General features: G+C 55.4%; 1 protein-coding gene across 8 annotated transcripts in view; it reads left to right on the forward strand.

Annotated features, from left to right (window-relative positions):
* Positions 1–27955, forward strand: part of MAD1L1 (mitotic arrest deficient 1 like 1) — a 416677-nt gene that overhangs the window by 5138 nt on the left and 383584 nt on the right. For all 8 annotated transcript variants that reach the window (XM_026447217.1, XM_026447216.1, XM_026447218.1 and 5 more), the window contains 7 exons: positions 2375–2515; positions 5091–5270; positions 8099–8223; positions 9444–9525; positions 12079–12209; positions 12367–12481; positions 15193–15254. In XM_026447217.1, coding sequence (XP_026303002.1) covers positions 2375–2515; positions 5091–5270; positions 8099–8223; positions 9444–9525; positions 12079–12209; positions 12367–12481; positions 15193–15254 — 836 coding nt within the window. The remainder of the gene's footprint in view (positions 1–2374; positions 2516–5090; positions 5271–8098; positions 8224–9443; positions 9526–12078; positions 12210–12366; positions 12482–15192; positions 15255–27955) is intronic.

The raw sequence follows: 27955 nt of genomic DNA on the forward strand, positions 1-27955 counted from the left end.
CGTGGCAGAGAGGGCCCGGAGACCGTGGCGGCGTGGCAGAGAGGGCCTGGAGACTATGGCAGGCGGGGGAACGTGTGCTGTCTGGTTTATCACACATCTGTGTTGGTTTAATGCAAGGGCAAGCTTTCGGTTGCTGTCTTTCAGTTGTAGTTAGCTCCAGGCAGAGGTGGCACACGGGTCAGGTGTGTCTGGGACTCCTGGTCCGTGCCGGTAGTGCCCCCTGCAGGTGGGGTGCCCACCCGCCTCGAGAGGCTCAGGTTTGACTGCAGACACAGAAGTGAGACCAGGAAGGCTGCTGAGTTTGAAGGGCAGTCTTAGGAATGACCAAACAGCGGCAGCCGGGAATCGAGACACGGTAACATAGTAATAAAGGAAGCGTGGGCTTGGGCCACCAGGGAACACAGGTGGGAGGACAGAGAAACTTCCCTCCCGCTGTCCCGGGCTTTCCTAGCCTTGGCGTGCTTGGCATTGGGGTTGGGTAATTCTTTTTTTCTCAGGACTTTCTTGTGCATTGTGGGCTGTTTAACAACATCCCTGGCCTCTACCCCTGGATGCCAGCCATCAGCACACACATATGACCACCTCCCTGTGACAGTCAGGTGTCTCCAGACAGTGCCAAATGTTCCCAGGGGCAAAACTGGCCCCCATTGGAAACCACCACCCTACTCTGGTGCTTATCAAACTTTCACGTGCATGTGAACGCCCTGAGAATGTGTTTAAAAAGAAGTTTCTTTTTTTCTTTTGGAGACAGGGTCTTACTCTGTCATCCAGGCTGGAGTGCAGTGGTACAATGTTGGCTCACTGCAGCCTCCGTCTCCTAGGTTCAAGCGATTCTCCCACCTCAGCCTCCGGAGTAGCTGAGATTATTGGTACGTACCACTATGCCCGGCTAATTTTTGTAGTTTTGACTAGAGACAGGGTTTCACCATGTTGGCCAGGCTGGTCTCCAACTCCTGACCTCAAGTGATGTACCCACTTTGGCCCCCGAACTGCTGGGATTACAGGCGTGAGCCACCGTGCCCGGCCTAGATTTTTTTTTTTTTTTCCAAGGTGAACTCCTGCCCTGTCACCCAGGCTGGAGTGCAGTGGTGTGATCTTGGCTCACTGCAGCCTCCACCTCCTGGGTTCAAGCATTTCTCCTGCCTCAGCCTCCTGAGCAGCTGCAATTACAGGTGTGCACCACCACGCTGGCTAATTTTTGTATTTTTAGTAGAGATGGGGTTTCCCCACGTTGGCCAGACTGATCTTGAACTCCTGGCTTCAAGTGATCCACCTGACTTGGCCTCCTAAAGTACTGGGATTACAGGCGTGAGCCACTGCGCCCAACCTAAAGAGAAGATTCTGATTGAATAGGTCTGGGGTGTAGCCTGAGACTCTGTATTTGTTAAGTGCCGAGAGATGCTGCACTGCAAGGCTCTGGGCTATATGAAGAGTTGGTGAGTCTGCCTTTTCCTGCAACTGAGCAGGTCGTACCCAGAGGCTGGCTCTGGAACTGTTTGGCAAGTCTTCTGGGGCTCTGTGAGGCTCAGCTCACCTGTAATCACTAGCCCTGTGTGGTAGGCAGATTTCTGAGAGGGCCCTCAGGTTCCAGGCTCTATTGCACACTCACCTTCCTGCTGCCTCCCAGGTTTCAGTCGATACTGACTAGGTATCATTGTGGGATTGTGCAGATGTAATTAATGTCCCAGATCTGTTGACCTTGAGATAGGGAGATTACCTGGGTGGACTTGATCCACTCCCTGGGTGGGCTTGATCTACTCACCAGAGCCCTTTAAGTCTCAGTCCAGACATCTGAGGCAGAGCAGTCAGAGACATGGCAGGAGCGGGATTTGACAAGGGAGATTGAATGTGGTTGATTTTGGAGATGGAGAGGTCCATGTGGCAAGGGATGTGGGCAGCTCCTAGGAGTTGATGGCCGTACTGGGCTGGCAGCCGGTAGGGAAGGAGACCTCATTCTCCATCCATGTGAGCTTGTGAGAGGATGCTGAGCTCCACGAGAACATGTCTTGGTTGACTGCATTGATTTTTAGCCTGGGAGACCGTGTTCAGAGAACGCAGCCACCTACGTCTGGACTTCTGACCCACAGAGCCATTGGCTGGTAAATAAATGGGTGGCATTCGAGGCCATTGCATTCACTAATATGCTTAATGTCATCTCAAAAGACGTCTTTCTCTTCCTAGGCTTTTTCACCTTCCCCTTGCCTGCCCCTCCCCTGTTCCCCAGCCTGGGGCCCGGTAGCTGGGGCGCATCAAGACTTAGTGCAGGACCTGCAGGAATGGGTGCTCAGGGAGTGTGTCCGCTGCACGGAGTCACTCAACCTTGTTTGATGCAGTCACTGAGGATTCTGTTTTTCTTTCGGTATGTCCCTCTCAGCTGGAGGAAAGAGCAGAGCAGATCCGTTCGAAGTCCCACCTCATCCAAGTGGAGCGGGAGAAGATGCAGATGGAACTGAGTCACAAGAGGGCTCGAGTGGAGCTGGAGAGAGCGGCCAGCACCAGTGCCAGGAACTACGAGGTGGGTTCGCGTGGGGCGAGGGTCAGCCCAGCCAGCCACTGAAGCAAGGGGACTGTGCACTGTACCTGCTAGGTCGTAAGAAATCAGATCCCAGTACCTGGGAGCAAGAGGGCTGTGCACGGTACCTGCCAGGCCGCAGGAAATCAGAACCTAGCTGACTGGAAGCCTGACATGCCCTGTGTCACGGTTGTCAGGACATTCCTTCTGAGGCCACACATGCTGTGGGGCAGGTATTGGTTATGCTTGATGTCCTAGAGGAGGGTGGCATGAAATGGGAACACTTGCTGTGTCTGTTCAGTGAGGCTGCGGTGCTGGCACAGATTCCTTTGTTGGGTCTCCTGGTTTCCTCTTCCCTCTGGAAGAGTTGGAATGCAGATCTGACAGAATTGCTGAGTGGTGTAGGAGTGACAGGCTTAGGTCACAGGGTGGCACAGAGTCTCGGGTCCATGCTGGGTCTTTGGGTTGGAGGGCCCTAGCAAAGGGTGCCGTCCTCAGTGGTGGCTGTATGTTGCTCCTGGCTCACCCAGGGCAGCAGGGAAGACACCCTGTCCTTGGGGAGGGAATTAGGTTTCCACTGAGTGTGCGAATTCCCTCTGCTCTGATGAATAGCACTTTGCCAGGGTTTCAGTCAGTGCCGATCAGTTGTGGAAATGCTGCCAAGGTTCAGGCAGAGTATTGGGCGGAAAGTCTCCTTGGCCTCTCTGTGCCCTCTTTTGGCGGGTGGGTGTCTAGCCCCACCCCGGCATCATGCAGTTTATTCACACGCTCTCCTAGGCCCTAGAAAAATAGCTCACGTCTTCCGGGGTGTGATGCTGGTTGGATTCCTTGCCCCTGGCCTGCAGATCCTGGCTGTGGTGCATTGTGTGGGCTCAGTGAGCCTGAGGTGCCACAAGGTGGGGTCCACTGCCTCAGGGTTGGCTCCATTGCTGCTTTGAGAGCTGTTTTCCCTGAGAGGTGGGGCTTTTGCTCATGGCCTGGGTGGATCCTAGGAGGGACAGTCCTGGAGGAATCGGTGGGAAGGGGAGGGAGAGGCCACAGGAATCTCCCGAACTGTTGAGGTTCCCTTGTTAGGGGTGGAGAGGTGGCACCAGGTCATTAGTTTGGAGGCAGCGTGCTCATGGCATGGCTGTGGCTCTCAGGCAGGAGGAACGGAGTGTGCAGCTGTTGGAGTTCCTCTGGGCCGAGAGTCCCTGAGGGCAGGGCCCACCTGACTCTGCCCAGGATTTCCATTGTGTGGCGCAGCTTATGGCGTTTTATGGGTGCTCACAAATGTTGTATTGAGGGAGGGGCCATTGTAGGGTTTCCGGGGGCCCTTTCTTGGGGAAATCCAAGAATGCAGGTGAGTGAGCTTACACCTGGGGCTCCTTGCTGAGCTCCAGCCACCTTCTAGCAGGACTTTCCTTCCTTGCCCACAGACATAGCTGCTCAGGACCCCAGGAACAGTTGGAACCAGTAGTTTTCCAATTGTTCCTTGGAGTTCCACCTGGAAATACCTATTAGGGGTTGAGACCTAAGTGTCTGAAGTCCAACGACCTGCTGGCTGCCTTGTCTGCACTAGGACTGGCAGTCCCAGGCCTGGTGCCCCATCTGGCTGTGATGGTGCTGGGTGGAGCCCCGCGCCAACCCCAGCTGCTGTTCTGCATCACAGAGGAGTCTCTTGGTTGTTGTGAGGCAGCCCTTGCAGCTCACAAGGGCTAGAGTCCCTCCGAGGTGCGGGTCAGCCTCTCTCAGAAGGCAACCACCTGTGTCACACCTCTCCTGGGTTTGGGCTGGACGAGGACAGCACAGGCTCATATTCCTCCCTGACTTCCCGGAGTGCTTGGCGCTTCCCGAGGAAGGCAGGGCAAGGCAGGGTGCTGGGCTCTATCAGGACTCACCACCTTCACCTCCTGGGACTCTGGTACCTGGCAGTGAACTTGCAGGGCCTGCGGGTCATTAGAATCAGGAGGTCTGAGCGTGCTTCTTGGTTATGTCACATCCCGACCAGTGAGAGCCACGCAGCCTCCCCAAGGCCAGTCCTGGGGGGGTGGCTCTGGAGGTTTGTGTCAGATGGTGTGCATGTGTGGCAGATTTGAGCCCAGCGTAAACTGCTTCTGTCCGCAGCCTCCTGCCCACCCCACCTGTCTCTGCCCCCATCGTCTGCTCGCTGGGGGAGTGCCAGCTCATTTCAGTGCCGGCCAGAGTGAAGTTAGACAGGATTTGCTGCTGCTGTGAAAGCTCAGCTTCTCCCCAAGGTCAATGCTGAATTGTAGATTTCCCGTGCTCCCTCTCCCTGCAGAGGCAACTGCTGAGCAGACGGTGTGATGCATGTGTGTGTGATCTGTGCCAAGTGCCCGTCCTGGGAGCCCTGAGCTCGCACAGTGCTCACCATCATGGCGCCTCAGCAGGGGCGCCGGCGCTGGAGCTGGGTCCCAGGTCCCAGGTCCCGTCCTGGTTCTGCCGCTGACTTGGCTGATGCGTCCTGCTCGCCTCTTTTTGGCGCCTCGGCCTGTTCTGAGAAAGGCGTGGGGGTGAGGGCTCCCCGCTGACCCTCCCGTGGGCGGCACGTGGCATCTGACTCTTGCTCTCTTGACAGCGTGAGGTCGACCGCAACCAGGAGCTCCTGACGCGCATCCGGCAGCTTCAGGAGCGGGAGGCTGGGGCGGAGGAGAAGATGCAGGAGCAGCTGGAGCGCAACAGGCAGTGTCAGCAGAACCTGGACGCTGCCAGCAAGAAGCTGCGTGAGAAAGAGGACAGCCTGGCCCAGGCCGGCGAGGTGAGCGGGGCCTCCACTCCGCGGGGCCTGCCCTCCTGGCGCTGTTTTCCCGAGGAGAGGGAATGCATGCTGTTGTTCACCACTGCAGCGCTGCGCCTGTGTTTTTAATTGTGCTTCCCACACGGGCAGCTGCATTTTTTGCATAGTTTTAATCAGTAGAAGTATTAATTTTCCATTCTGTAGTTTTCAATTAAAAAGTTGAGCACTTGGGCCGGGCGTGGTGGCTCATGCCTGTAATCCCAGCACTTTGGGAGGCCAAGGTGAGTGGATCACCTGAGGTCGGGAGTTGGAGACCAGCCTGGCCAACATGGTGAAACTCCATCTCTACTAAAAACACAAAAATTAGCCGGGCGTGGTGGTGGGCGCCTGTAGTCCCAGCCACTCGGGAGGCTGAGGCAGGAGAATCACTTGCACCCGGGAGGTGGAGGTTGCAGTGAGCTAAGGTCCCGCCATTGCACTCCAGCCTGGACAACATGGTGAGACTCTGTCTGAAAAAAAGAAAAAGGTAAGCAGTTTCTTTGCCTTTGTAATTATGAATTTTAAAGGCTGATGAATCCGTTTTTTGTTGTTTGTGGCCTTTAGTGTGTTTGCGTTCACTCGTGTATCTAATGCAGCAGGTAGCCCTTCCCTCAGCCCTCGCTTCTGTTGACTTTGCACAGACCCCTAGGACTGGGTTATAAGGTCCCCAGCGATGGCAGTCTCTGCAGCAGTTGTTCTCAGAGCCCCAGCTGAGGGCTCCAGTTTCCCTGCAGCCTTCCCTGTCGTGGATGGTGGTCTTTTCTGGAAATAGCTGTTGTTTTGTCAGGAGGCTTAAGTAGGCACGAATGGATTTGCATTTCTTTGACTATCCGAAGAAATGGCATGGCTGTGGCTCTCAGAAACTGGCCCTGGGTCCTTTCTGTGGGCGGTGCTGGGGAAGTGTGTTGAGGTTGTTCCCCCATCTGCTTCTGGAGGGAACGTTGGCAGGAAAGGAGGTGTGATTGGCCTCCGAGAAGCTGCTCTTGCCTTGCCCGTGCTCTGGGTTCCAGTTCCTGTGTGCTGGGCTGTGCTGGAGGTGGGTCAGACCCTGTCCCCGCTGTCTGTGGGCACCTGCGGTTCCATGGGGGAGGGTGAGTCATGCCCAAAACTCCATGAGGGGCAGAGGAGTGGGAGACTGGAGGAGCCGCAGGGTGGTGCCCAGTGGGGTGGGGCCCCGTGAGGGGGAGATCGCGCTGCTGCGGGTGCTGCTGCTTTGGCCTGTCATGTCTAAGCTAGGGTGGCAGCTGCTCAGGGTACACCCTCGCTGCTCACTAGGCCTTGGCTGCCTTCTCCTGTCACAGGGTCCTGATTGTCAACCTCCTTACTCTGAAATTGTCTTATGCGCCTCTTCCTTGCCAGCTGTCCGGCGTCCCCTACAACACGGGTGCCCCTGCGGGCAGTTGGGCTTGGCCCTGCATCCGGTCTGGTCCCGGCACCTGGTGTGTATTAATTGAGTTCAGAAGACCTCTGGGAGGATGTGTTTATTGTTAGTGTGTTTTTAATACCTTCTTTTTTGACTCCCAGGTTGATGCTTCACCATTGGGTGAGGTAAACCGTACCCGTTGTGGGCGTTTGGGGAGCACGCCGCCCCCGTGTGGGCCTTCCCAGAGCGTCGTGGGGTGGACGGCGGTGATAGGCTTCAGCGGGCTCAGCTGGGCACGGGTTCTCAGGAACAGGGAAATAAGTGCTGTGGCCTCCTTGTTTGCGGAGGTGCCACCCAGCCAAGCCCACCCAGGTCGTTTGCTATGTGAGTTTGCCGTTGTCCTGCCCTGGGGGCGTGGTCCCCAGAGCTGACATCACGCCCGTGTGTTTCCGTGTGTTAACTTACAGTGATGCTTCTCAGGGTCTGTCTGGCTTCTCACATTGGCTCGACCCATGTGCTCTTTCTCTGAGGACACCTGGGGTTTTCTGAGCTTTTCCAGAGGGTTAGGGTCCTCAGAAGGTTGCCTGGTGGGGGTGGTCAGGATGAAGCGTGGCCGTTCTGTCATGTGCGGGTTCCGTGCTGTCAGGCAGACCTGCTGTCCTGGAGGCTGCCAGAGGGGCTGCTGGCTTTGCCTCCCCAGGGGCGCTCCTGCCTGTGCTATGCGCTCCCCTTCCAAGCGCACGGCCTCCCCAGCAGCTACCGCCTAGCCCCCTGCACAGCCTCCGTCTTTGTCCTGTTGGCTGGCCAGTGCCTTGCTGTTGTTCGAGGGTGATGTCATTAGCAAATAGCCGCATAGTAGCATTGGGGTGGCTGGGGAGGGACGACAGGAGCCACGATCGGACCAAAATGATGGTGTGGCGGGTATGTGGGTGCCTGGTGGGACTTTGGGAGCATGTGGCACTGGCACAGAGACTGCCAGGTGCCAGGCCTGAGAGTCCAGGCCCATCTTGGCTGGTGAGGACTTTTGCTTCTGAAGCCGCCTTACCAAGCCTCCTTTCCAGGGGCACTGGCTGGGGCCTGGGTCTCCTCATTCAGCTCCTGCGTGGCTCGTGGCAGGCTCTGGGCTGTGCTGCTCTGCAGCACCAGGAGGAAGGTGGGCCTTGTGTGTGAGTGCCTGCCTGGACCCGCATCCTCCAGAAGGAGGTGACTCTGCCCCCTGGCCCTCTGCTCCTCTGCTCCCCTTGCCCCCCTCGCCTGCTTGCCGTCTGTCCCCCTACCCCTCTGCCCCTCTGCCTGATGCCCCTCTGTCCCCCTATTCCTCTGCCCCTCTGCCTCCTGCTTGGTTGTGGCATGTGGGTGGTGCCTCTCCACTCTTCTCACCTCCATGTGCTCCTTCCACACGTGGGCTCTACTCACTGAGTGGCTCTCTGGCCCCTTCTGCTTTTAGACCATCAATGCCCTGAAGGGGAGGATCTCAGAACTGCAGTGGAGCGTGATGGACCAGGAGATGCGGGTGAAGCGCCTGGAGTCGGAGAAGCAGGAGCTGCAGGAGCAGCTGGACTTGCAGCACAAGTGGGCGGGCCCAGGGTGTGGGGTCGGGGGTTGGGTCACGTGTGGGGGCGTGCACCCCACGTCTCTCTTGGTGGCTGGGTGGGTTGTGGATGCACTCCCAGGTGCTGTCCTAATTCACAGACAGTCAAGAGGGGCAGACGCTGAGGCCTCTGGAGCCAGGACCATGAGCCCAGAAAGTGTCCTGATGTTCCTGGAGCAAAATGGGGGCAGCAACTTCCCTCCCCCTCCTTCTTAGAGAGGGCTCCTGCAGAGCTAGATTTTACTTTAGTTTTTGTGACAAGGTCTCACTCTGTCGTCCAGCATGGAGTGCAGTGGCACCCAGAGTAACTGGGACTGCAGGCATGTGCAGTATACCTGGCTGATTTTTTTTTCTTTGAGATTGAGTCTCGCTCTGTCACCCACGCTGGAGTACGGTGGCACCGTCTTGGCTCGCTGCAGCCTCTGCCTCCTGGGTTCAGTGATTCTTCTGCCTCAGCCACCGAGTAGCTGGGATTGATTTTGCACCTAGCTAATTTTAAAAAACGTTTTGTAGAGATAGCCGTCTCGCTTTGTCACCCAGGCTGGTCTTGAGCTCCTGGCCTCAAGTGATCCTCCTGCCTCAGCCTCCTGGAGTGCTGGGGTCCCAGGCTGAGCCACCGTGCCCTGCTGAGGGCTAGGTTCAGAGGGCAGCGCCATGTGCCTTGATGGTAGAGGGGGTGCGGCTGGGAAGGGATGTCCAGGCACAGGGCTGAGCTCAGCCGAGGTACAGACGGGAGAGCCTTGTCTGGAGGTGTGGTCAGGAGACTGTGGGCATCTCCTTTAGACTTGGAACCTTCCCTCAGCAAATGCTGTTTTAGTAGAGTTCTAGTTTCGTAGTAGAGAGGAGAGGTCATTCCTGGGTGGGGCCCTGTTGCAGCTGCACCAGGACTGGGGGTTGCTGCAGGCAGGTGAGAGCTGGGGGTGCCACTGCTGGAGAGGACCTTGCAGGTGGCCTGGGCTCACTATGCACCCTTCCGGATGAGCAGCCTGAGGCCGCAGAGACAGCCCACAGGGGCTGGGGCCTGGGACCTTGGGGTACCTGTGCAGTGGAGTGTGTGTGTGGTGGGGTCTGTGCCGGGGGGAGGGTCTTGGGGTGGGAGTGAATGTGCGTGGGTCTGTGCTGGGGCGGGTCTCAAGCTGAGGAGAATTGTTGGCCTTGCCACATGCCTGTTTCTGTATGTGATGTATTTTTCTTTCAATAGAAAATGGCAGGAAGCCAATCAGAAAATCCAGGAACTCCAGGCCAGCCAGGAAGCGAGAGCAGACCATGAGCAGCAGATTAAAGTGAGTCGCTCTGGGTCAGGGGCCTTGTGGACATCCCTGTGGTGGCCTTGACTCGCCGCCTCCCGTTGGCCTTTCTGCGCTGGTGCCGAGCTCCGTGGGCCTCCTGTGAGGTTTGCTTCTGCCCTGTGTGCTGGGCACTGTGCTGGGCACCAGCGATGCCGTGGTGAATGAGGCAGATGGTTCTGCTCTCAGGGAGCGTGTATTTTAGAGGAGGGAGACTGACCACACACACGAAGAGGAAATGTCCGTGTGTGTGACGACATGTGAGAAGAAGATACAGGCAGAGAGAGGTTGAGAAATCTGCCCACAGTTGCACAGCTGGAGCTGGGTCTGTCAGGGCGTCTGACTCAAGCTCAGGCTGTGCCATTTCTCTGTGGAGGATGGGCCAGGGAGATGCCGACTCCAGATCCCTCTCCTGCCTCCTGTTGCCTGGAGAGCAGCCTCCAGACCCTGTGCTTTGGCGGTGCCCCCTCAGCCCCTATGCATCCTCACCTCCATGCTTCACACCAGCTCTTCCTGGCTGCAGAGCTGACCGGCACCCCCAATCTGGCCTCTGCCACGTCCCCTCCTGGTGGTGTTCCCTGGCCCCTCGCAGTCCTCAGCCCACCTCTCAGGATTTGCTGGCTGGGAGGCGATGGACTGTGTTAGTGTTTGTTGAATGACCGTCTGGTTTGGTTGTAGTCTCACGCTCTGCCTGTTGAGTGGCCGTCTGGTTTGGTTGTGATCTCACGCTCTGCCTGTTGAATGGCCGTCTGGTTTGGTTGTAGTCTCACACTCTGCCTGTTGAATGGCCGTCTGGTTTGGTTGTGGTTTCACGCTCTGCCTGTTGAGTGGCCGTCTAGTTTGGTTGTGGTGTCACGCTCTGCCTGTTGAATGGCCGTCTGGTTTGGTTGTGATCTCATGCTCTGCCTGTTGAATGGCCGTCTGGTTTGGTTGTGGCTTCATGCTCTGCCTGGTCAGTGACTTGCTGCTTACAGATGCCAGCTGTCTGTGTCCCAAGGGGCCTGGGTACCGTCGGCAGAAGCCTGTCCTCACTGACTTAGCCGTTACACAGGTGCTACTGGAGCGTCAGAAGTGGGCTTGACGTGGGAGGAGTGGGATGTTTTACCATGGAGTGCCATCCTGGACCAGACTTGAGATAGACTTTTGCTCCTGGAGAGCTCCCTGAGGCCAGGTGGTGAGCATAGCAGCTCTGTGGTGTGAGTGCCAGCTCCCAGTGCGTGGGGGGCTGGGAGGACGGTGCTGGGAAGAGCTGCCCTGGAGTGGATGCTGAGGCTCAGTATTGGAAGCAGCTTCAAGGCCTCTGGTGCAGCCCGGGAAGGCCTCCCACAGGGGAGTCCTGAGGCATGGAGGCTGCTGAGGACCTGGGACAGTTTAGTGGAGGAATTTCGTGACCTCAGTGACTTTAATTTTTAATGGATGGTATTTTTTTTTTTTTTTTTTTTTTTGGGACGGAGTCTCGCTCTGTCGCCCAAGCTGGAGTGCAGTGGCCGGATCTCAGCTCACTGCAAGCTCCGCCTCCCGGGTTCACACCATTCTCCTGCCTCAGCTTCCTAAGTAGCTGGGACTACAGGCGCCCGCCACCTCGCCCGGCTAGTTTTTTGTACTTTTTAGTAGAGACGGGGTTTCACCGTGTTAGCCAGGATGGTCTCGATCTCCTGACCTTGTGATCCGCCCGCCTCGGCCTCCCAAAGTGCTGGGATTACAGGCTTGAGCCACCGTGCCCGGCCTAATGGATGGTATTTTCTAGAGCAGTTTTAGGTTCACAGCAAAATGAGCAGAAGGTAAAGCTCATTTGTACCCCCTGCTCCCCCCACCACCACACACGGTCTCCCCTGGTAGAGTGGAGCTTGTGTGATGGTGATGAACCTGCCCTGTGTATCCCCTGATCCCCCCTGACATACAACCTGCCCTGATAGAGTGGAGCATGCGTGACAGTGATGAACCTGCCCTGTGTACCCCCCTGCTCCCCCCTTCACGCACACAACCTGCCCTGATGGAGTGGCGCATGCGTGACAGTGATGAACCTGCCCTGTGTACCCCCTGCTCCCCCCTTCACACACACACAGCTTCCCTTGGTAGAGTGGAGCATGCGTGACGGTGGCGAACCTGCCCTGTGTACCACCTGCTCCCCCCACCCCAATGCACACACACACACAGCCTCCCCGGCAGAGTGAAGCACGTGTGGCAGTGATGAACCTGCCTGGACACATCAGTGTTATGCAGAGTCCACGGGTCACGTGAGGGTCACTCTTGGAGTGGGACAGTGTATGGTTCAGGCAAATGTAAAATGTCCCAGATTTGCCGTTAGAGTGTCACACAGAAAAGTTTTACTGCCTAAAAATCCTCTCTGCTCCCCCAGTCAATCCCTGCCTCTCTCTTTCTGAGCCCCTGACAACCCCCGCCTTTCCCAGAATGTTCTGTGGTTGGATCCTGCAGTGCGTGTAGCCATTGCACACCGGCTTCTTTCTCTTAGCCGTGTGTGTGTGATTTTTTCCAGGTCTCTTTGTGTGGCTCATTTTCCTCTTCTTCTCTGTCTCTGGCCTCCATCAGGATCTGGAACAGAAGCTGTCCCTGCAAGAGCAGGATGCTGCGATTGTGAAGAACATGAAGTCAGAGCTGGTGCGGCTCCCTAGGCTGGAACGGGAGCTGAAGCAGCTGCGGGAGGAGAGCACGCACCTGCGGTGAGGGGTTGCGGGGGATGGGGCAGCCGCCTTGAGTGAGTCTGGGTTTGTGTGCACGGAGCCCACTGTGCAGACCCTGTAGGGACAGGGCTCCCGGGCTCTTGGGCTTATCCCTAGGGTGTGTGGCTATTTGAGTGACTCTTTGTGGCACTGCCAGGGAGATGAGAGAGACCAACGGGCTGCTCCAGGAAGAGCTGGAAGGGCTGCAGAGGAAGCTGGGGCGCCAGGAGAAGATGCAGGAGACGCTGGTTGGTTTGGAGCTGGAGAACGAGGTGAGGGCCTGCGTGGTGTGCGGTTCCTGTGCGTGTCCTCTGCCCTGCCTAGAAGAGCCTCGGTATTGTGGTCACACCCACAGCCGCTCACCTACAAGATGGAGGTTGCTGTGATGGGGTGGGAGGCAGAATCGTGGTCCCCAGAGAGTTCCAGGTCTCATCCCTAGAGCCTGTGAACACAGCACCTTCCGTGGCAGGGCGAATGAGGTCACTGGTCTGCTGGCCCACGGCGGGGACGGGCTCCTGGGCCATCCTGTGGGCTCAGAGTGACGTGAGAGGGACTTGGCAGCTCTTGCTGGGTGTGGAGATGGAGGAGGGGCTACAAGCCAGGGAATGTGGGCACCTCTGGAAGCTGGAAGGAGCAGGGAAGTGAACTCTCCACTGGAACCTGCAGAAGGAAAACAGCCCTGCTGACACCAGAATTCCAGCCTGGGGAGACCCATTTTGGATTTCTGAACTAAAGTACTGTAAAATAGTACATTTGTGGGCTTTTTTTTGAGATGGAGTCTCGCTCTCTCCCCAAGCTGGAGTGCAGTGGCACGATCCTGGCACGCTGCAACCTCCGCCTCCCAGGTTCAAGTGATTCTCCTGCCTCAGCCTCCTGAGTAACTGGGATTACAGGCGTCCGCCACCATGCCTGGCTAATTTTTGTATTTTTAGTAGAGATAGGGTTTCACTGTGTTGGCTAGGATGGTCTTGATCTCTTGGAACTTGTGATCCACCTGCCTCAGCCTCCCAAAGTACTGGGATTACAGGTGTGAGCCACCGCACCTGGCCGGGATTTTTAAATATTAAAATTTTTTTTTGTAGAGACCGTATCTCCCTGTGTTGCCCAGGCTGGTCCTGAGCTCCTGGGCTCAAGTGATCCTCCCGCCTTTGCCTCCTGAAGTGCTGAGATGACAGGCGTGAGCCTCTGTGCACACCAATTTGTGTTGTTTGAAGCCAGTTAGTTTGTGGTGATCTGTTTCGGTTGCAGCAGGGAACTGGTACAGAGGGTGAGTCAGAGTGCGTGCGACACTGTGAGCGCCAGGGCTGGCGGGGCCCTGTGCTGGGGGTCTTCTGCCTCCACTGTAGCACTTGGTAGGAAGACGTCAGTGCTGGAAAGCATCCTGCAGTCATGTTGCAGGCAGAGGAGGAAACAGGTTCAGAGAAGCTCCCTCTCTTGCCTGGTGCACAGCAAGTTTGGGCCAGAATTTAGGCCTTCTGGCCCCTGCCCAGGTCCTCTGTCATTCACACCACTTCCCTGTGGCCACAGCTGCTCCCCTCTGTGCCTGGCACACCTGTGCCACCTTTCTCGGGTGGTTGTGTGGCCTGGCAGGAGAGCAGACTCCGTCTGCAGTGCTCTGCAGCTACCCACCTGTCAGGCTGGCCACTTGCAGAAGTCCCCGTTGGGTGGTGTGGCATCTCTGTCCTCTTCAGAGCTGCGATACAGCCAGGGTCCTTTCAGGGCCTTGGCCCTGTGACCCACGGTGAGGCGGCTCCCTGCTAGCGGTGGTGTCTGGCAGGGACTCTTCTCTCAGGTGCTGGGTTCTATAGGAGCTTAGCCTGGAAAGACAGCTCCCATGCGACATCCTTTTCTCTCTGGCCGCCGTGTAATTTATTGTTAGATGGTTGAAGAGTTGGGACTCTCAAGCTACACTCCGCAGTTGGGTGCTTGCTGCTCCGTGTCCCTGGGCCGGCTCCTTCACCGCCCTGTCCGTCTCCCACTCTGCGCTGCTCCGTGTCCCTGGGCTGGCTCCTTCACCACCCTGTCCGTCTCCCCGTCTGCGCTGCTCCGTGTCCCTGGGCCGGCTCCTTCACCTCCCTGTCCGTCTCCCCATCTGCACAGGGAGGAGCGGTGCTGGTGCCTGCCTGGTCGGGACTGTGAGGCTCACATGAGTCTCTGTGAAGTGCTCAGAGCAGTGACAGGCACGTAGTGAATGTTCTGTGGTGTTGGCTATTGGGTAACTAGTCAAGCGCGTGCCTGCGTGTAGGAGGCGCTCTGAGAATACCTGACTGACTTGCCAAGTGGAGCGTTGAACACAGCACGGTGCTTGGCGCTGGGTGGAGGTGAAGCGAGGCCAGAACAAAGGCAGAGTCCCTGCTCTCAGCTTGCTTCCATCCGGGGAGGGCCATGAGCCTCACCTCTTTGGGGTGCTGCTCAGCATGGGACAGGTGTGTGACCCAGGGGCACACTGGCCTGTAGGCAGTGATGTCAGCCTCCCTGGTGCTCCAGGGCGGCTGCCCTCCTCTCCTGGGGCCTGTTGGTCCTGGTCTGCTGTTTGATGAGGGGAAGTTTGGCTCCAGGACTGAGTCTGTCTGCTCCAGGGCTTGGCTCCCTGAGGAGCCCCTGGAAGATGGGGGAGGGGTGAGTCCTCATGGCTCAAGCACCTGAGGCTGCTCCCTGGGGCACAGTCAACCCCAGGATCATTTCTGAGGCTGTCTGCCTTCTCCCTCCACAGCCACACGTTGCATTTAGCTTGCTGGGGTTTGTACTTGAATTTACAGGGCCAGGAAGGAGTAAAGCAGGAAGCGCCAGTGTGGCTTCTGCAGTTGCGGAATAATAACCCGGCCGCTTCTGAGCAGACTTGGAGCATGTAGCACTCAGCTCGGAGATGAGGGCAGGCTCTCCTGAGAGGTCAGGGACTTAGCGCCGTGGTCATTGTTGTCAGTCTTATGTGATAATCCTGTGGCAGGCAATGACGGGGTCCATGCTTTTGTTGTCTTTTCAGAGGCTGCTGGCCAAGCTGCAAAGCTGGGAGAGACTGGACCAGACCACGGGCCTGAGCATCAGGTAGGGAGGGGCAGGTGCCTCCGGGGTCCTGCCTTCTCTGAAGGGTCGCCGGGGAAGAGCAGAGCCTCTGGCTCCCTGGCGCTGTCTCCAGCCAGGCATCTCTGTGGCGGGTGGGGGGCGTTTGTCCCGGCTGCTCAGGTTTAATGAGGCCTTTCCCAGCGGGTGGGGCAGTGGAACTGAGCGACTCATCCTGCTGAAGCCTTAGTAACATCTTCATTGAGAAGCAGAATATCCACAGCAAACCAGTGGCAGGCATCTGATGGCCCTGCATTGTGGGCTTTGTGAAAAGACTCTTTTTGGTGTATACTGAGGAAGTAATTGCTTTTGGGGGAAATCATTCATATTAGGGAACTGTAACCAATGGAGATGAACTGAGTTTTTAGAATTAAGAAAAACCCACTGTATTAGGCTGTTCTTGCATTGCTGTGAAGAAATACTGGAGACTGGGTAGTTATGAAGGGAAGAGGTGGAATAGGCTCACGCTTCTGCAGCTGTACAGGAAGCATGGTACTGGCATCTGCTTGGCTTCTGGTGAAGCCGCAGGGAGCTTTCAGTCATGGCGGAAGGTGAAGAGGGAACAGGCACGCCACGTGGCAAAAGCAGGAGTGAGAAAGTGTGCGAGAGAGAGAGAGCGAGCGCGAGTAGTGTTGGGAGGGAGGTGCCACACACTTCTAAATGACCCGATCTCATGAGAACTCCCTGTCATGAAGACAGACCAAGCTGTGAGGGATCCGCCGACAATCCAAACACTTCCCACCGGGCCCCACTTCCAGCACTGGGGATTACACTTCAACGTGAGGTTTGGGCAGGAACACAGATCCAAACGGTTCTCGCCCACTATAGTGGAAGACGATTGTCTGGTGCTTGTAGCAGCCTCTTAAGCCAGTCTGTGCCAAGCTGCGTGCCAGCATGTGGGTGGAGGGATGTGGGGTGGAGCTGCCGGGGGACCACCCTGGGTGCTGGGGATGGCATTCTTAGGAGGGCAGGACCGTTCCCAGGTCTAGTCCTGTCTGTCCTGCTCCATCCATCTCAGGGCCCTGTGCTCATCTTTCTCCAGCAGCTGCTCGGTTGGCCCCTGCAGGTGACCGCCTCCTGGCAGCTCTGGTCTGGTCCCCTCTGCGTGGTTGCCCTGTGTGCGCCAGGTCTCCAGGAGGTGCAGGAGTGGTGCTTTTGAAGGAGCCATCAGAGCCCGGGGCTTGGGGCCTGTGGTGCTGGTGCCGAGGCAGCCTCTTGTGTTTGATTGTGAGATTTCAAGGCTTCCCGCTTGCCTGTCTTTCGTCATGCTCTTGTAGACTAAGCTGAGAACGAGACTCTCTGAAAGAGCTACCTTTGACCACACCATCCGACTGCTGGTCCTGGGCTCCACCACCTTCTCATCAGCATTACTGGCTTCAGTTCTCTGTCACCTGAAAGTGCCCCTTCGTTTTCTTTGAGCTTTGCTAAATCAGAGCACGGCCCGGGCTGCTGTCTCCTCTTGAGCTCCCCCTGTAGAACACAGGCTCCTGTAGGGCCGGCCTCAGCGGGGCCTAAATGCTTTGTGCTTCTGTCTGTTCTCTGGGCTTATTAATTGCTTGGAAGGTGACCCTTCTGCTTCTAGGAATACTCTGACCAGATGAAACCTTCGTGACTTCTTTCTTGTGAAGGGACATCAGAGGCCCCCACATGCCTGATGGGCCTGGCCCTGTTGGAGGGTCAAGTGTGCAGTTTGCCCTGGAGCACTGGGTGTCAGTCAGGCACGTAGCCCTGGCGCAGCTGGCTGCTGTCTCTGGCTGGTTACAAAGTACTGCTGCTCCTTTCAGCCCTGTTCTCGCATCTGAGCACCCTGCCTGGGCGTGGCTTGTGTGAGGGCAAACTGGCCTGGGGGTGCTGCCTGGGTGTGGCCAGTGTGAGGGCAAGCTGGCCTGGGGGTGCTGCCTGCCTGTGTGTTCCGTGTTCACTCTGCCCTCCCTGGTGGCCAGGCCCTGGATGAGGGAGAGAAGGGGTTGGTCTGCAGGGCTGGTGGAGGTGGGCTGCCTGTGGCAACCACCAGCTTAAAAGTGGGCGGGAGGCAAGTGGCATGCATGTGTGGTGCCCTGCAGCTTTGATGAGGAAAACAGATAGTGCTTTGGAGGCTGAATTCAACCCACCCTCCCACTCCTCGCAACAGTAAAAGCTGTGTCAAGTCACTGTGCTGCTCTGGGTCAGTGTTCCCGTTATTGAAAGGGAGACATGGAGCTCTTCTGCCCCACTGCGTGTGAAAATCCGACGCGATCGTGTGTTTGTGGAGGGCCCTGTGAGTTGGAGAGGGCTGGTGTGAGCGTCCTCTCTGAGCAGCCGGAGGCTGATGGCCAGGAAGGCGGGTGGAGCCGTCCTCGCTGTGGGGGTCGACTCCTGGTCTCCTGCGTTGGCCTTGGCCGTGGGCCTGGTAGAGGGCAGGTTTCCTCACGTGCTGGGTTGCCTGCCGTGCCCGGGCCCCTTCAGGGCTCCCGCCGCTCCCCGCGTGGTGCTCCACAGCGCGGTTGTCTGAGTGTGGTTCTGCATCAGGGCCTGATCTCAGGTGACTCACGGTCGACATCAGTGGGGGTACTGCTCATGTCACAGTTCATGGGAATGCAGGCTGGCGGTCCTGAATACGGCTCATAGAATCACCGGGATGGTTTGGTAAATGTGTGCATTTCTGGCTGTGCACAGTGGCTCACACTTGTAATCCCAGTGGTTTGGGAGGCTGCAGCAGGGGGATTGCTCTAGCCTAGATATTTGAGATCAGCCTGGGGAATGTATTTGAGACCTTGTTTGTACAAAAAAAGTAGAAAAAAAAATTAGCTGTGCTCAGTGGTGCGCACCTGTAGTCCCAGCTACTCAGGAGGCTGAGGTGAGAGGATCACCTGAGCCCAGGAGATCAAGCTGCAGTGAGCTGTGATTGCACCACAGCACTCCAGTGACAGAGTGAGTCCCTGTCTCTAAAAAACAAAAACAAAACCAAAAACCAACGTGCGTTTCTGGGTAAGCCCCAGATGCACTGGGCTTGCTTTTCTGATGGTAGGGACCAAGTTTGGGCAGGTCTCAGGATTTCGGAAGCCCATGTCTGGCAACACTGAATGTGGTGATGAAGTGGGCAACAGGGACACAGATGCGGTGAGAAGCTGGGGCCATGGGGCCACGGGTGCCACAGCTGCCGCTTGTGGTTCCTGTGGGAGGGCTGAGTGCACTTGCCGTGCGTGTGTGGAGACGTGTGCCTCTGTGGGCGAGCTCAGGGATCCCCCTCCTCTCAGCCATGGGGACCTGAGGTGACATCAGATGTCCTGGAAGCAGAGGGCTCTGCGGCTGGGAGTGCTCTGGGCCTGTGCCAGCTGGGCTGGCGTCTGCGTGCCTCCGGGCCCATGCTTTGTTGGGATTTGGGGCCCCGTGGGTGCAGAGGAGCTGCTGCCACTAGGTGGTGCCCCTGCCTTGGCGATCCTTCCCACAGCGGCTTCCCCGGATCTCTCTGGCCTGGTGGACCTGCTGTTGTCCCACCATGGGACTTGCTTGCTGACACTGGCGTTTTGGTCGATGGGGATGTGAGGGGCTTCTGGCCGCTGTTCCTGACTGCCTTCAGGGGGGTGCTTCTGGCTGACCCATGCCTGCCTTGTGTCTGACCAGTGTTTTGGGGCCCTCAGGCCCGTGGGCTGTGAGCTCCTGGCGTTGAGGCCAGACGTCCTCTGCGTGGGCCCTTCCCTGAGGACAGGGCGCTGATGTCCTGCAGTCCTCAGAGGGCTCTTCAGCCTCGCCCCAGGCTTGGATGAACCCTGCTGAGCCCTAGGAGAGAGTGGCCTGCTCACCCTCTTCCGCATGTGGGGCTTCTGAGGTCTTAGGAGAGGAGGCTGGGCGAGTTGGCTGGGTGAACCAGTGGAACCGTGGGAAGACCCTGTGGCACGAGGTCCTCATGTGTCACACAGCCTGGGCACACATGACATGTGCGGCATACGGGGTCATGCGGGCTGGGGGCATATTAGTTTCTACGACTTTGAAGGCACAGGCAGGGAGGGACACAGTGTGTGTGGATGAGCCTGCGTGAACACACGTGGGGAAGGGCAGGATGCCAGTGCCGGGAGTGTGGTGTGGACACCCTCACCCTTAGGGTATTGGGAGTTGGGCTGAGGGAGTTAGCAGCAGCGCGAGGCGTGTGTCTGGAGGCAGCGATGTGATCAGCTTGGTCTCCCAGGAGCATGATCTGTCTTGGGGAATGATTTCTGGGTGAGGAAAGTGGATGCCAGCACACACCCTGTGAGGTACATGTCAGTCTAGGCAAGACCTCAGGGGCACAGGAGGAGGAGGAGTAATAGAGAGAGGCCAGTGGGAAAGATGGCGTGAGGCTGGAGGCCATCTGGGAATGCAGGGTGCTTCTCTTTGGAAAATCACCTGTTTCAGTAGAATGAAAGGGGGTGCAGGCCATCTCCATAGGAGAGCAGCAGAATCATTTGTAACAATCCAAAACTTGTTTGTGATTGGAAATTCTCAGCAAGCTAGGAAGAGAAGAGAACTTCCTCAACCAGGTAAAAGACACCTGCAGAAAACCACAGCTGATATAATACAAGGTGAGACTGACTGCATCCCTGACACGGACACCAGGCAAGGTGTCTGTTCCCATCACCCCTTTTTGCACTGTGCTGGAGATCTTCAACATTACAATTAGGGAAGCAAAAAGAAAAGATGGACAGACTGGAAAGGAGGAAGTAAAACTGTCTGTATCTGGAGACATCATAATTATCTATAGAAATTCCCAGGGAATCAATGACAAGCCAGTAGGACTAAACCGTGAGGTTTACAGGGTCATAGGTTACAAGGACGATGTACCAAAATAGGTTACGTTTCTGTATACTAGCAGTGAGCCACTGCAAGTACATACCACACATGATGGCATCAAAGTCCATGAAATATTAGGGATGCATATAAGAAAATCTGTGGCCGGGCGCGGTGGCTCAAGCCTATAATCCCAGCACTTTGGGAGGCCGAGACGGGCGGATCACGAGGTCAGGAGATTGAGGCCATCCTGGCTAACATGGTGAAACCCCGTCTCTACTAAAAAATACAAAATAGCTGGGCGTGGTGGCAGGTGTCTGTAGTCCCAGCTACACGGGAGGCTGAGGCAGGAGAATGGCGTAAACCTGGGAGGCAGAGCTTGCAGTGAGCTGAGATCCGGCCACTGCACTCCAGCCCGGGCCACAGAGCGAGACTCTGTCTCAAAAAAAAAAAAAGAAAAGAAAATCTGTGTAAGATTTGTACACTGAGAAGCTTAAGACGCAACTGAGACATTAAAGATCACCTAATGTAGAAAAATGGAGACATTGTAAGAGGAAAAACGAACTCTTTGCCCCTCTGCTCTCACACAGCCTCTGACACCAGATACTGGACGGTTTCCCCCACACCAAGCAGTTCTCCAGGGGACACCAGCTGGGTGTCCTGCAGCCTCATCTGCACACTCTCCACCTGGAGTTACATCAGCTCCCACCGGGTCAGGGCCCAGTCCCACACGTCTGTGCCCACTTCAGATTCCGGGCGCAAGTAGTAGGCCGGCATCTGTGCTTCAGTTTGCTGTTTTCTTCCCTTCCCCTGTCACTGACGTCAGCTGTACTTTGGACTGATAGGCTATTAAACGAGGCTTGTACTATCCATTCCTTGGGTTTCATTAATTTGCTAGTGTGGCTCACAGAACTCAGGAAGATGCTTTGTTACATTTAGTCATGTGTTATAAAGGATGTTACGAATAACACAGGTGAACAGGTTGGTAGAGTGAGGTACGGGGAGAGGCGCGGAGCTTCCGTGCCCTCTCTGGACACACCCTCCGGGGCCTCCGTGTGTGCAGCTCTGAACCCTGGCCCTATTTATGGGTTTTAATGGAGGCTTCGTTACAGACGCATGACTGATTATACCATTGGCTGTTGGGAATCAACTCGCCCTTCGGCCCCTCTCCCCTCCGAGGGTGAGGGGTGGGACTCAAAGTCCCAACCCTCTCATCCCACCTTGGTGTTTTGGATGACCACCCTGTCTGAAGCTGCCTGGGGGCTGCCAACCAGCAGTCAGCTCATTAGTTCACAAGAGACTGTCTTCTCACCCCAGATAAAGAGCTGCATGTATGTCAGGGAATGGAAAGGCCAAATACGTACTTCAGAGTATCATAAAGGTACTGTGTTGTTGTATTGGAAGATTCATCATTGTTAAGATGGCAGTTTGCTCAAATTGACCCAAATATTTCACATAACCCCAATCAAAGTCCCAGCAGAAAGTGATGAACCGATCTCTAAAATTTCTTTTTTCTTTTTTGATATGGAGTCTTGCTCTGTTGCCCAGGCCAGAGTGCAATGGCATCATCTCGGCTCACAGCAACCTCTGCCTCCCGAGTATCTGGGATTACAGGCTCATGCCACCATGCCTGGCTACTTTTTGTATTTTTAGTAGAGGCGGGGTTTTGCCATGTTGACCAGGCTGGTCTTGAACTCCTGACCTCAGGTGATCCACCTGCCTCGGCCTCCCAAAGTGCTGGGATTACAGGCGTGAGCCACTGCGCCTGGTTGACAATTCTAAAATTTCTATGGAAATGTAAAGCACCTGTAAATTGTTATAGCAATAACAGTTTAGAAAAAGAACAAGTTATAGGGCTTACACTGGCCAATTTCAAGACACATTGTAAATTGCATAAATTGAGACAGTGTGGTATTAATTGTAGACATCTGTAAATCAGTAGAACAGAGTAGAAAGTTCAGAAATGATTTAAGAATTCAGTGTTGATGGTTGTCAAAAGTGTCAAGGTAATTCAGTGGGAGAAAGAGTCTTTTCACCAAGAGTGGTAAACCAGTAGGCTGTTTGTGGCGAGGATGAGCCTGAACACCTGCCTCCTGCTGGACACAAGATTTAACTCAAATGATGCATAGACCTATGTGTAAAAGTCACAAAATCTGGAAGCTAGGGTGTGGCAAAGGGGTCTTAGGATACAGCGAGCATGAACCATACATGAAAAAAAATTGATAAGTTAGACTTCACCAAAATCGAAAACTTCTGCTCTCAAAAGACACAAAGTGGGCCGGGCGCGGTGGCTCAAGCCTGTAATCCCAGCACTTTGGGAGGACAAGACGGGCGGATCACGAGGTCAGGAGATCGAGACCATCCTGGCTAACATGGTGAAACCCCGTCTCTACTAAAAAATACAAAAAACTAGCCGGGCATGGTGGCGGGCGCCTGTAGTCCCAGCTACTCGGGAGGCTGAGGCAGGAGAATGGCGTAAACCCGGGAGGCGGAGCTTGCAGTGAGCTGAGATCTGGCCACTGCACTCCAGCCTGGGCGACAGAGCGAGACTCCTTCTCAAAAAAATAAAATAAAATAAAATAAAAGACACAAAGTGAAAAGACAGACCATAGACTAGGAAAATATTTGCGAGATATTAACATGTATCTGACCAAAGACACGCTCCGGGATAGAGAAAGAACTCTTACAAATTAGTAAGATCACCATAGCTTAAAAAATGGTCAAAAGACTTTTAACAGGTACTTTATTATTTATTTATTTATTTTTTTGGAGATGGAATCTCGCTCCGTTGCCCAGGCTGGAGTACAGTGGCACGATCTTGGCTCACTGCAACCTCCGCATCCCAGGTTCAAGCAATCCTCCAGCCTCAGCCTCCCAAGTAGCTGGGGTTCCAGGCGTGCACCACCACGCCTGGCTAATTTTTGTATTTTAGTAGAGACAGGTTTCACCCTGTTGGCAGGCTAGTCTCGAACTCCTGACCTCAGGTGATCTGCCTGCCTTGGCCTCCCAAAGCACTGGGATTACAGGTGTGAGCCACTGCACCTGGCCTGCTTTTCACAGCTCTTCACAGATACTTTACAAGAGAAGGTATACAAATGGTAAATAAGGACACGAAAAGATGGTCAACATTGTTAGTAATTAGGGAATGCAAATTAAGACTGTAATCGCCCAACAGGGTTCTTCTTGCTGCCCAGAAAGGCAACGTACGGAGAATGGCAGGTGTGGCAGCCGAGAAGGAGTTTAATGACTGCAGAGCCAGCCAAGGGAGGTGGATGGGAGATAACTCTCACATCTGTCTGCCTGAGGCTAGGGCTTGAGGGTGTTTAGGCGGGCAGTGGGCTAGGGAGTGGTGAGTGCTGATTGGTTGTGTTGGGGATGCAGTCACAGGGGTGTCAGGACTGTCTTCATGCAGCTGAGTCAGTTCCTGGGAGATGGGGTCACAGGTCCAGGTGGCATCTCTTGATCTGCTGAAATGCTAAATCTGAAAAATATCTCAAAGACCCGTTTTTTAGGTTTCACAGCAGTGATGTCTGCAGGAGCCATTAGGGAAGTTCCGAATCTTACAATGTCTGGTTACGTGACTCCGGGCAGCAGGCACCGTAGAAGAGCAAGCTAAGTCAGCAGTGAAGGTCGTGGCTTAACCGGGCCTGTTTTTAGCAAAGTTCAGGCCCCTGTAGTAATGCCAGTCTTAGGAATGCGGCCTTAATCTCCAAACAAAGACGGAGTGTCAGTCTTCCTCGCCTTGAAGCTTAACTATAAACTAAATTCCTCTCATAGTTATCTTGGCCTCTGCATTAGAATAAGAAAAAAAAAAAAAAAAGAAAAAAAGAATCGATCCTATGAGGTTAGAAGCAAGATGGAGTCAGTAATGTAGATTTCTCTCAGTACTTAAAAATCTGTAAAGGTGGTTTCAAGACCGCAGTGAAATACCACTATGTACCCAACAGAATGGCTAAAATTAAGCAGACTGACCGTCCTGACTGCTGGCAGAGATGCTGAGCAGCCAGGCCTGTCAAACGTTGCCCCTGGGAGTAGGAAGTGGTGTGGCCACTTTGGAAATGGTTTGGTAGCTTTGTACATACTTATGGTATGACCCAGCAGTTCCATTCCTCGGTATTTAACCCAAGAGAAACCCAAGAGAAAATGCGACCTCACGAAGACTTGTACAGGAATGTTTGTAAGAGCCTTATTCTAACAGTTCGAGAGCAGGAACAACGCAGGTGCCTGTCAGCAGGCGAAGGGATGTGTGGACCGTGGCGTCTCCACGCAGTGTAACGCGCGGCATCGGCTGTGCTTGGAAACATGAACGAATCTCTCTTGCTGAGTGAAGGAAGCCACAGTTACTGAGTTTATACTTACTATACCATCCCATTTATTTGAACTTTTAAAAAAGGTAAAACTGAGCAACAGTGACAGAAAGCAGGTCAGTGATCCCTGGAGTCTCGTGCTGGGATATGTTTGGGGTCTTATGGGGTGCTACCTTTTGACGTGATGGAGGTGACAGCTGCACAGGTGTACATGCAGCAAAGCTCTTGACACTGCTGTTGTGAAACGGTTCACGTGTGCAGATTATACCTCACTCAAGCTGGCCTGTCAACAGCAAGCGGTCCGCTCTTTGGATTAGCTGTGAGGGGAAGGAAAATTCCTTAGTGGCGACTTGGACTGAATTGGAGGGTGGCCTGGGGTGCTATTTAAAGCCAGCCTTCATTTGAGGAGGGACCCATCCCCTGAGTTTATGGAAGGCCTAAGACAATGGCTGCCTGGACCTCCTGGGTCTTTGGCACATCACACGAGTGCTTTGAGGAGTGGCAGCATGTGGGGTCAGGTGTAGGCTGCAGAGGGTCAAGGAGTTTCACATTTGATTAAAATCAGAACAAGCTACGTGAATGCAAATGAATAGAATGAAAAGTGGAACGTGGTCTTCCTTTCCTTCCCTCCCTGGTGACCTCACTCAGGGCTGGGTGCCCCATGTCACAGCTGCCTGGCCATCGTCACCTATGTTCTCATTATTCCTGAGGGACTGTTCCAGAACAGAACTGACTGCCCCGGAGGCGGGCAGCAGGGCGTGCTGTGCTCAGCCCCTGTTCGTCTTTCTAGGCAATGCCTGATGAGTTTCTTGTGTGTTGTTCTGAAAGTGTGTGTGCATACAAGCTCTTTATGTACTCCCATCACCTTTTAAATTGGGGCTCCTTCCACAGTTTTATTCTGCAACTGTTTTCACTCAGTTTTTGACAGTTTTTTGGCCCCAGCACAGGCTGATCTGCTGAATTACTTTAAAGAGTGCGGACGGACTCAGACTCCAGCAGCCCCTGTTGATGAACACTTAGGGTGTTTCCAGCATTTCCCCCCAATTAGCCATGCAATGCTGGTTGGGTAAATTCTTAAAAGCAGAATTTTTCGTTTAAAAGAGATGTGCATTTGAGACTCATAGCTGGTGCCACACCGCCCTCCCGGGAAGCATGACTGCCGTGCGCTCCCGTCACGGCGTGTGACTGTCGTCACCTAATTGGGGCGGTGTGCTTTCAACGTTTCTAGAGAGATCCACCTCGAAGTCACAGTACAGTGAGGAGAGCAGGCATCTTCAAAGGCTTGGCTTTTCAGAAATGTCATTTAGCAGCTCCCACTGAGGGGGACCCTGTGAAATAGGAAGGGAGTGGGTGTCAAGTCCTACAGCCGAGCCCCCACTTTAGGGAGGAAATCATTTGCTCGTGGCCGAGATGTCGCTGGTTTTGGCTCCTTGCCTGTCCTGTTGTGCCTGAATGTGGCCTTGTTTCCCACCCCACTGGGTGGGCATTGTACCTGTCAGCAGGGGCAGGCCTGAGGGGGCTGAGGAGGGGCTGCAGAGGAGGCTGTACTGGGGAGGTGGAAGGCGGGCATTGCCAGCTCAGAGTCCTGGCAGCTTTGCCCACCTGGAACTGCTGACCCATCCTCTGGAGTCAAAGTTGGGCACCTGTCAGTGCTGACCTGGACATTTTCCCAAAAACATTTGTAGACTGGCCAGGTGACAAGTCTCAGGGCCCAGCTTCCCTGATGTGTGAGGCCAATTAGGAGGACAGTGAGGGGATACATGATTTTCCTCCACGGAAGGGTCTAATTGACCAGCCGGGACACTTTTATTATCCTAGTTACCGTGCGCGTGATTTGTAATTACCCGGCTGTTGCGTTGATCAATACCAGACGCCCTAGTAGTGCTTGGGAAGGTGGGCGACTGTCAGGTATGTTGGTCCATTTTAATTGGTGCCGATTTGATTTTCTTTGGGGCATGGGCGGAGGAGGGGGAGAAGCGTTTGGCCTTCTGGGTGCTTGTGTGAGCGCAGCCCTTTCTTCTGGGCCTGCATGCCGACTGCCTCGGGGTCTGGGCCGCGTTACCCCTTTTGGTTTGTTCATTTGTTCACTCATTCGTTCACCATGAGCTGCTCTCGTGGAACCCATGACCTGGAGGGAGAAGGACCCCCCCAGGCCTGTGTGTCCGGTGTGCAGGTCCCAGGCCCCTGGAGCTGGAGAGTGGCGAGCACGCTTCCCTCCAGAGGTGCAGGCCAGGGTGGGGCATGGGCCAGGTTCCCAGCTCCACCCTTGTCCGGAGGTGCAGGCCGAGGCGGGGCATGAGCCGGGTTCCCAGCTGCATCTGAGCATGGTACCTGCCATCTCTCCTCCTCTCAGCCCCCGCTCCTCCTGTGGCTGAGTCCTGGCCGCTTTCTGCCTTGGGGTTGTGTTGGTTTTGCATCAACTCCTCCTCTTAATCCTGAGGTTTGTGAGTTAAGAGCCAGGGTGTCCCTTTAGCGCCCCTGCGCCGGGCGTGCAGTAGGCGCGTGCTGAGCCTTTGAAGAGTGGAGGACCAAGCGAGGGAGTCTCTGTGCCTTGCAGTTGGTGGTGATGTATGGGCTGAGCCTCCAGCGCTCTTGGCTGCTGTGACAGGGCCCCCCTGGGGTTACTCGAACTGCACTATCCCAGCGAGACCCCCAAAGCAAGGCCAGCAGAGAGCTTCCTGACAGCTGCCTCACTTTGGAGATGGCCCTGGCTGGGGTGCAGCCTATGTGCCTCTCCGCCCCCTTGTAAAGCTTCAGATGGGTGTTCCCAGCAGCGCCGACAGGCTCACGCTGCCCTGTTGGACTTCATTCCGGGTTGGGTCGGGCAGGCTGGAGACTGTCAGAGTCTGGGGGCGGTGCTGTGGGTGTTGGAACCCCATAGGGAGAGGCGAGAGAAGTGCTTCCCAGAAGAGACCGCGGGGCTCCACCCCGGCATGTGCCTGGCTGCACGGGCAGCTGAGTGCTCCGCTGTGCGTCTGGGTGGAAATGCTCTGGGTCTCACTTGGTCTCGGAGCACTTTTTGGGGCTTTTCTCCAAGCTTTGTAGATACGGCTCTTTTACTTCTAGGCCTCTTTTTAAATTTATTTTAAAAAGTCTAAGGCCAGATAGTGACAGGCTTTAGACAAGTCTGGCTACTGTAGGTTCCAGGATTTGTTTTAGAGGAGGCAGTGGCATCCCTGGTGGTGTCTAGGCTGGTTTTACTCATGGGTGCTTACTGGGGTCCTGTTATGTGCCGGCCCCTCCTTGTGGGCTAAGGGCTCCCAAGGTGTCCAGGTCCCTACTTTTACAGGTAGAGTAGGGGGTACCCTGGCCTGGAATGGAGGAAGGGTCTGGGCAGCTTTGTGACAGGGCTGGTAGGAGGGGGATTTTGACAGGCGGCTTGAAGCCAGCGCCAGCCAAGGGCCAGAGGCAGAGAAGCTGAAGGCCTCCCCTGGGCAGCCCACCACTGCCTGCCCTTCTCTCCGAGGACTTCCCAACAGTGCCATGGCCTTCGGAGGGCTGGGGTCTCAGGCAGGCTACGGGCAGCTCCCCAGCTCCCTACCCGACACTCTTCAACGTCAGCTTTGAGGCTGTGAGGTATGACCTCTACAGGATCACCTGTGGTCACTCCCTGCGGCCAGCTGTAGCTGTCATTTG

Source organism: Piliocolobus tephrosceles, chromosome 8 (genome assembly GCF_002776525.5).
Source record: "Piliocolobus tephrosceles isolate RC106 chromosome 8, ASM277652v3, whole genome shotgun sequence".
Lineage (NCBI taxonomy): Eukaryota > Metazoa > Chordata > Mammalia > Primates > Cercopithecidae > Piliocolobus > Piliocolobus tephrosceles.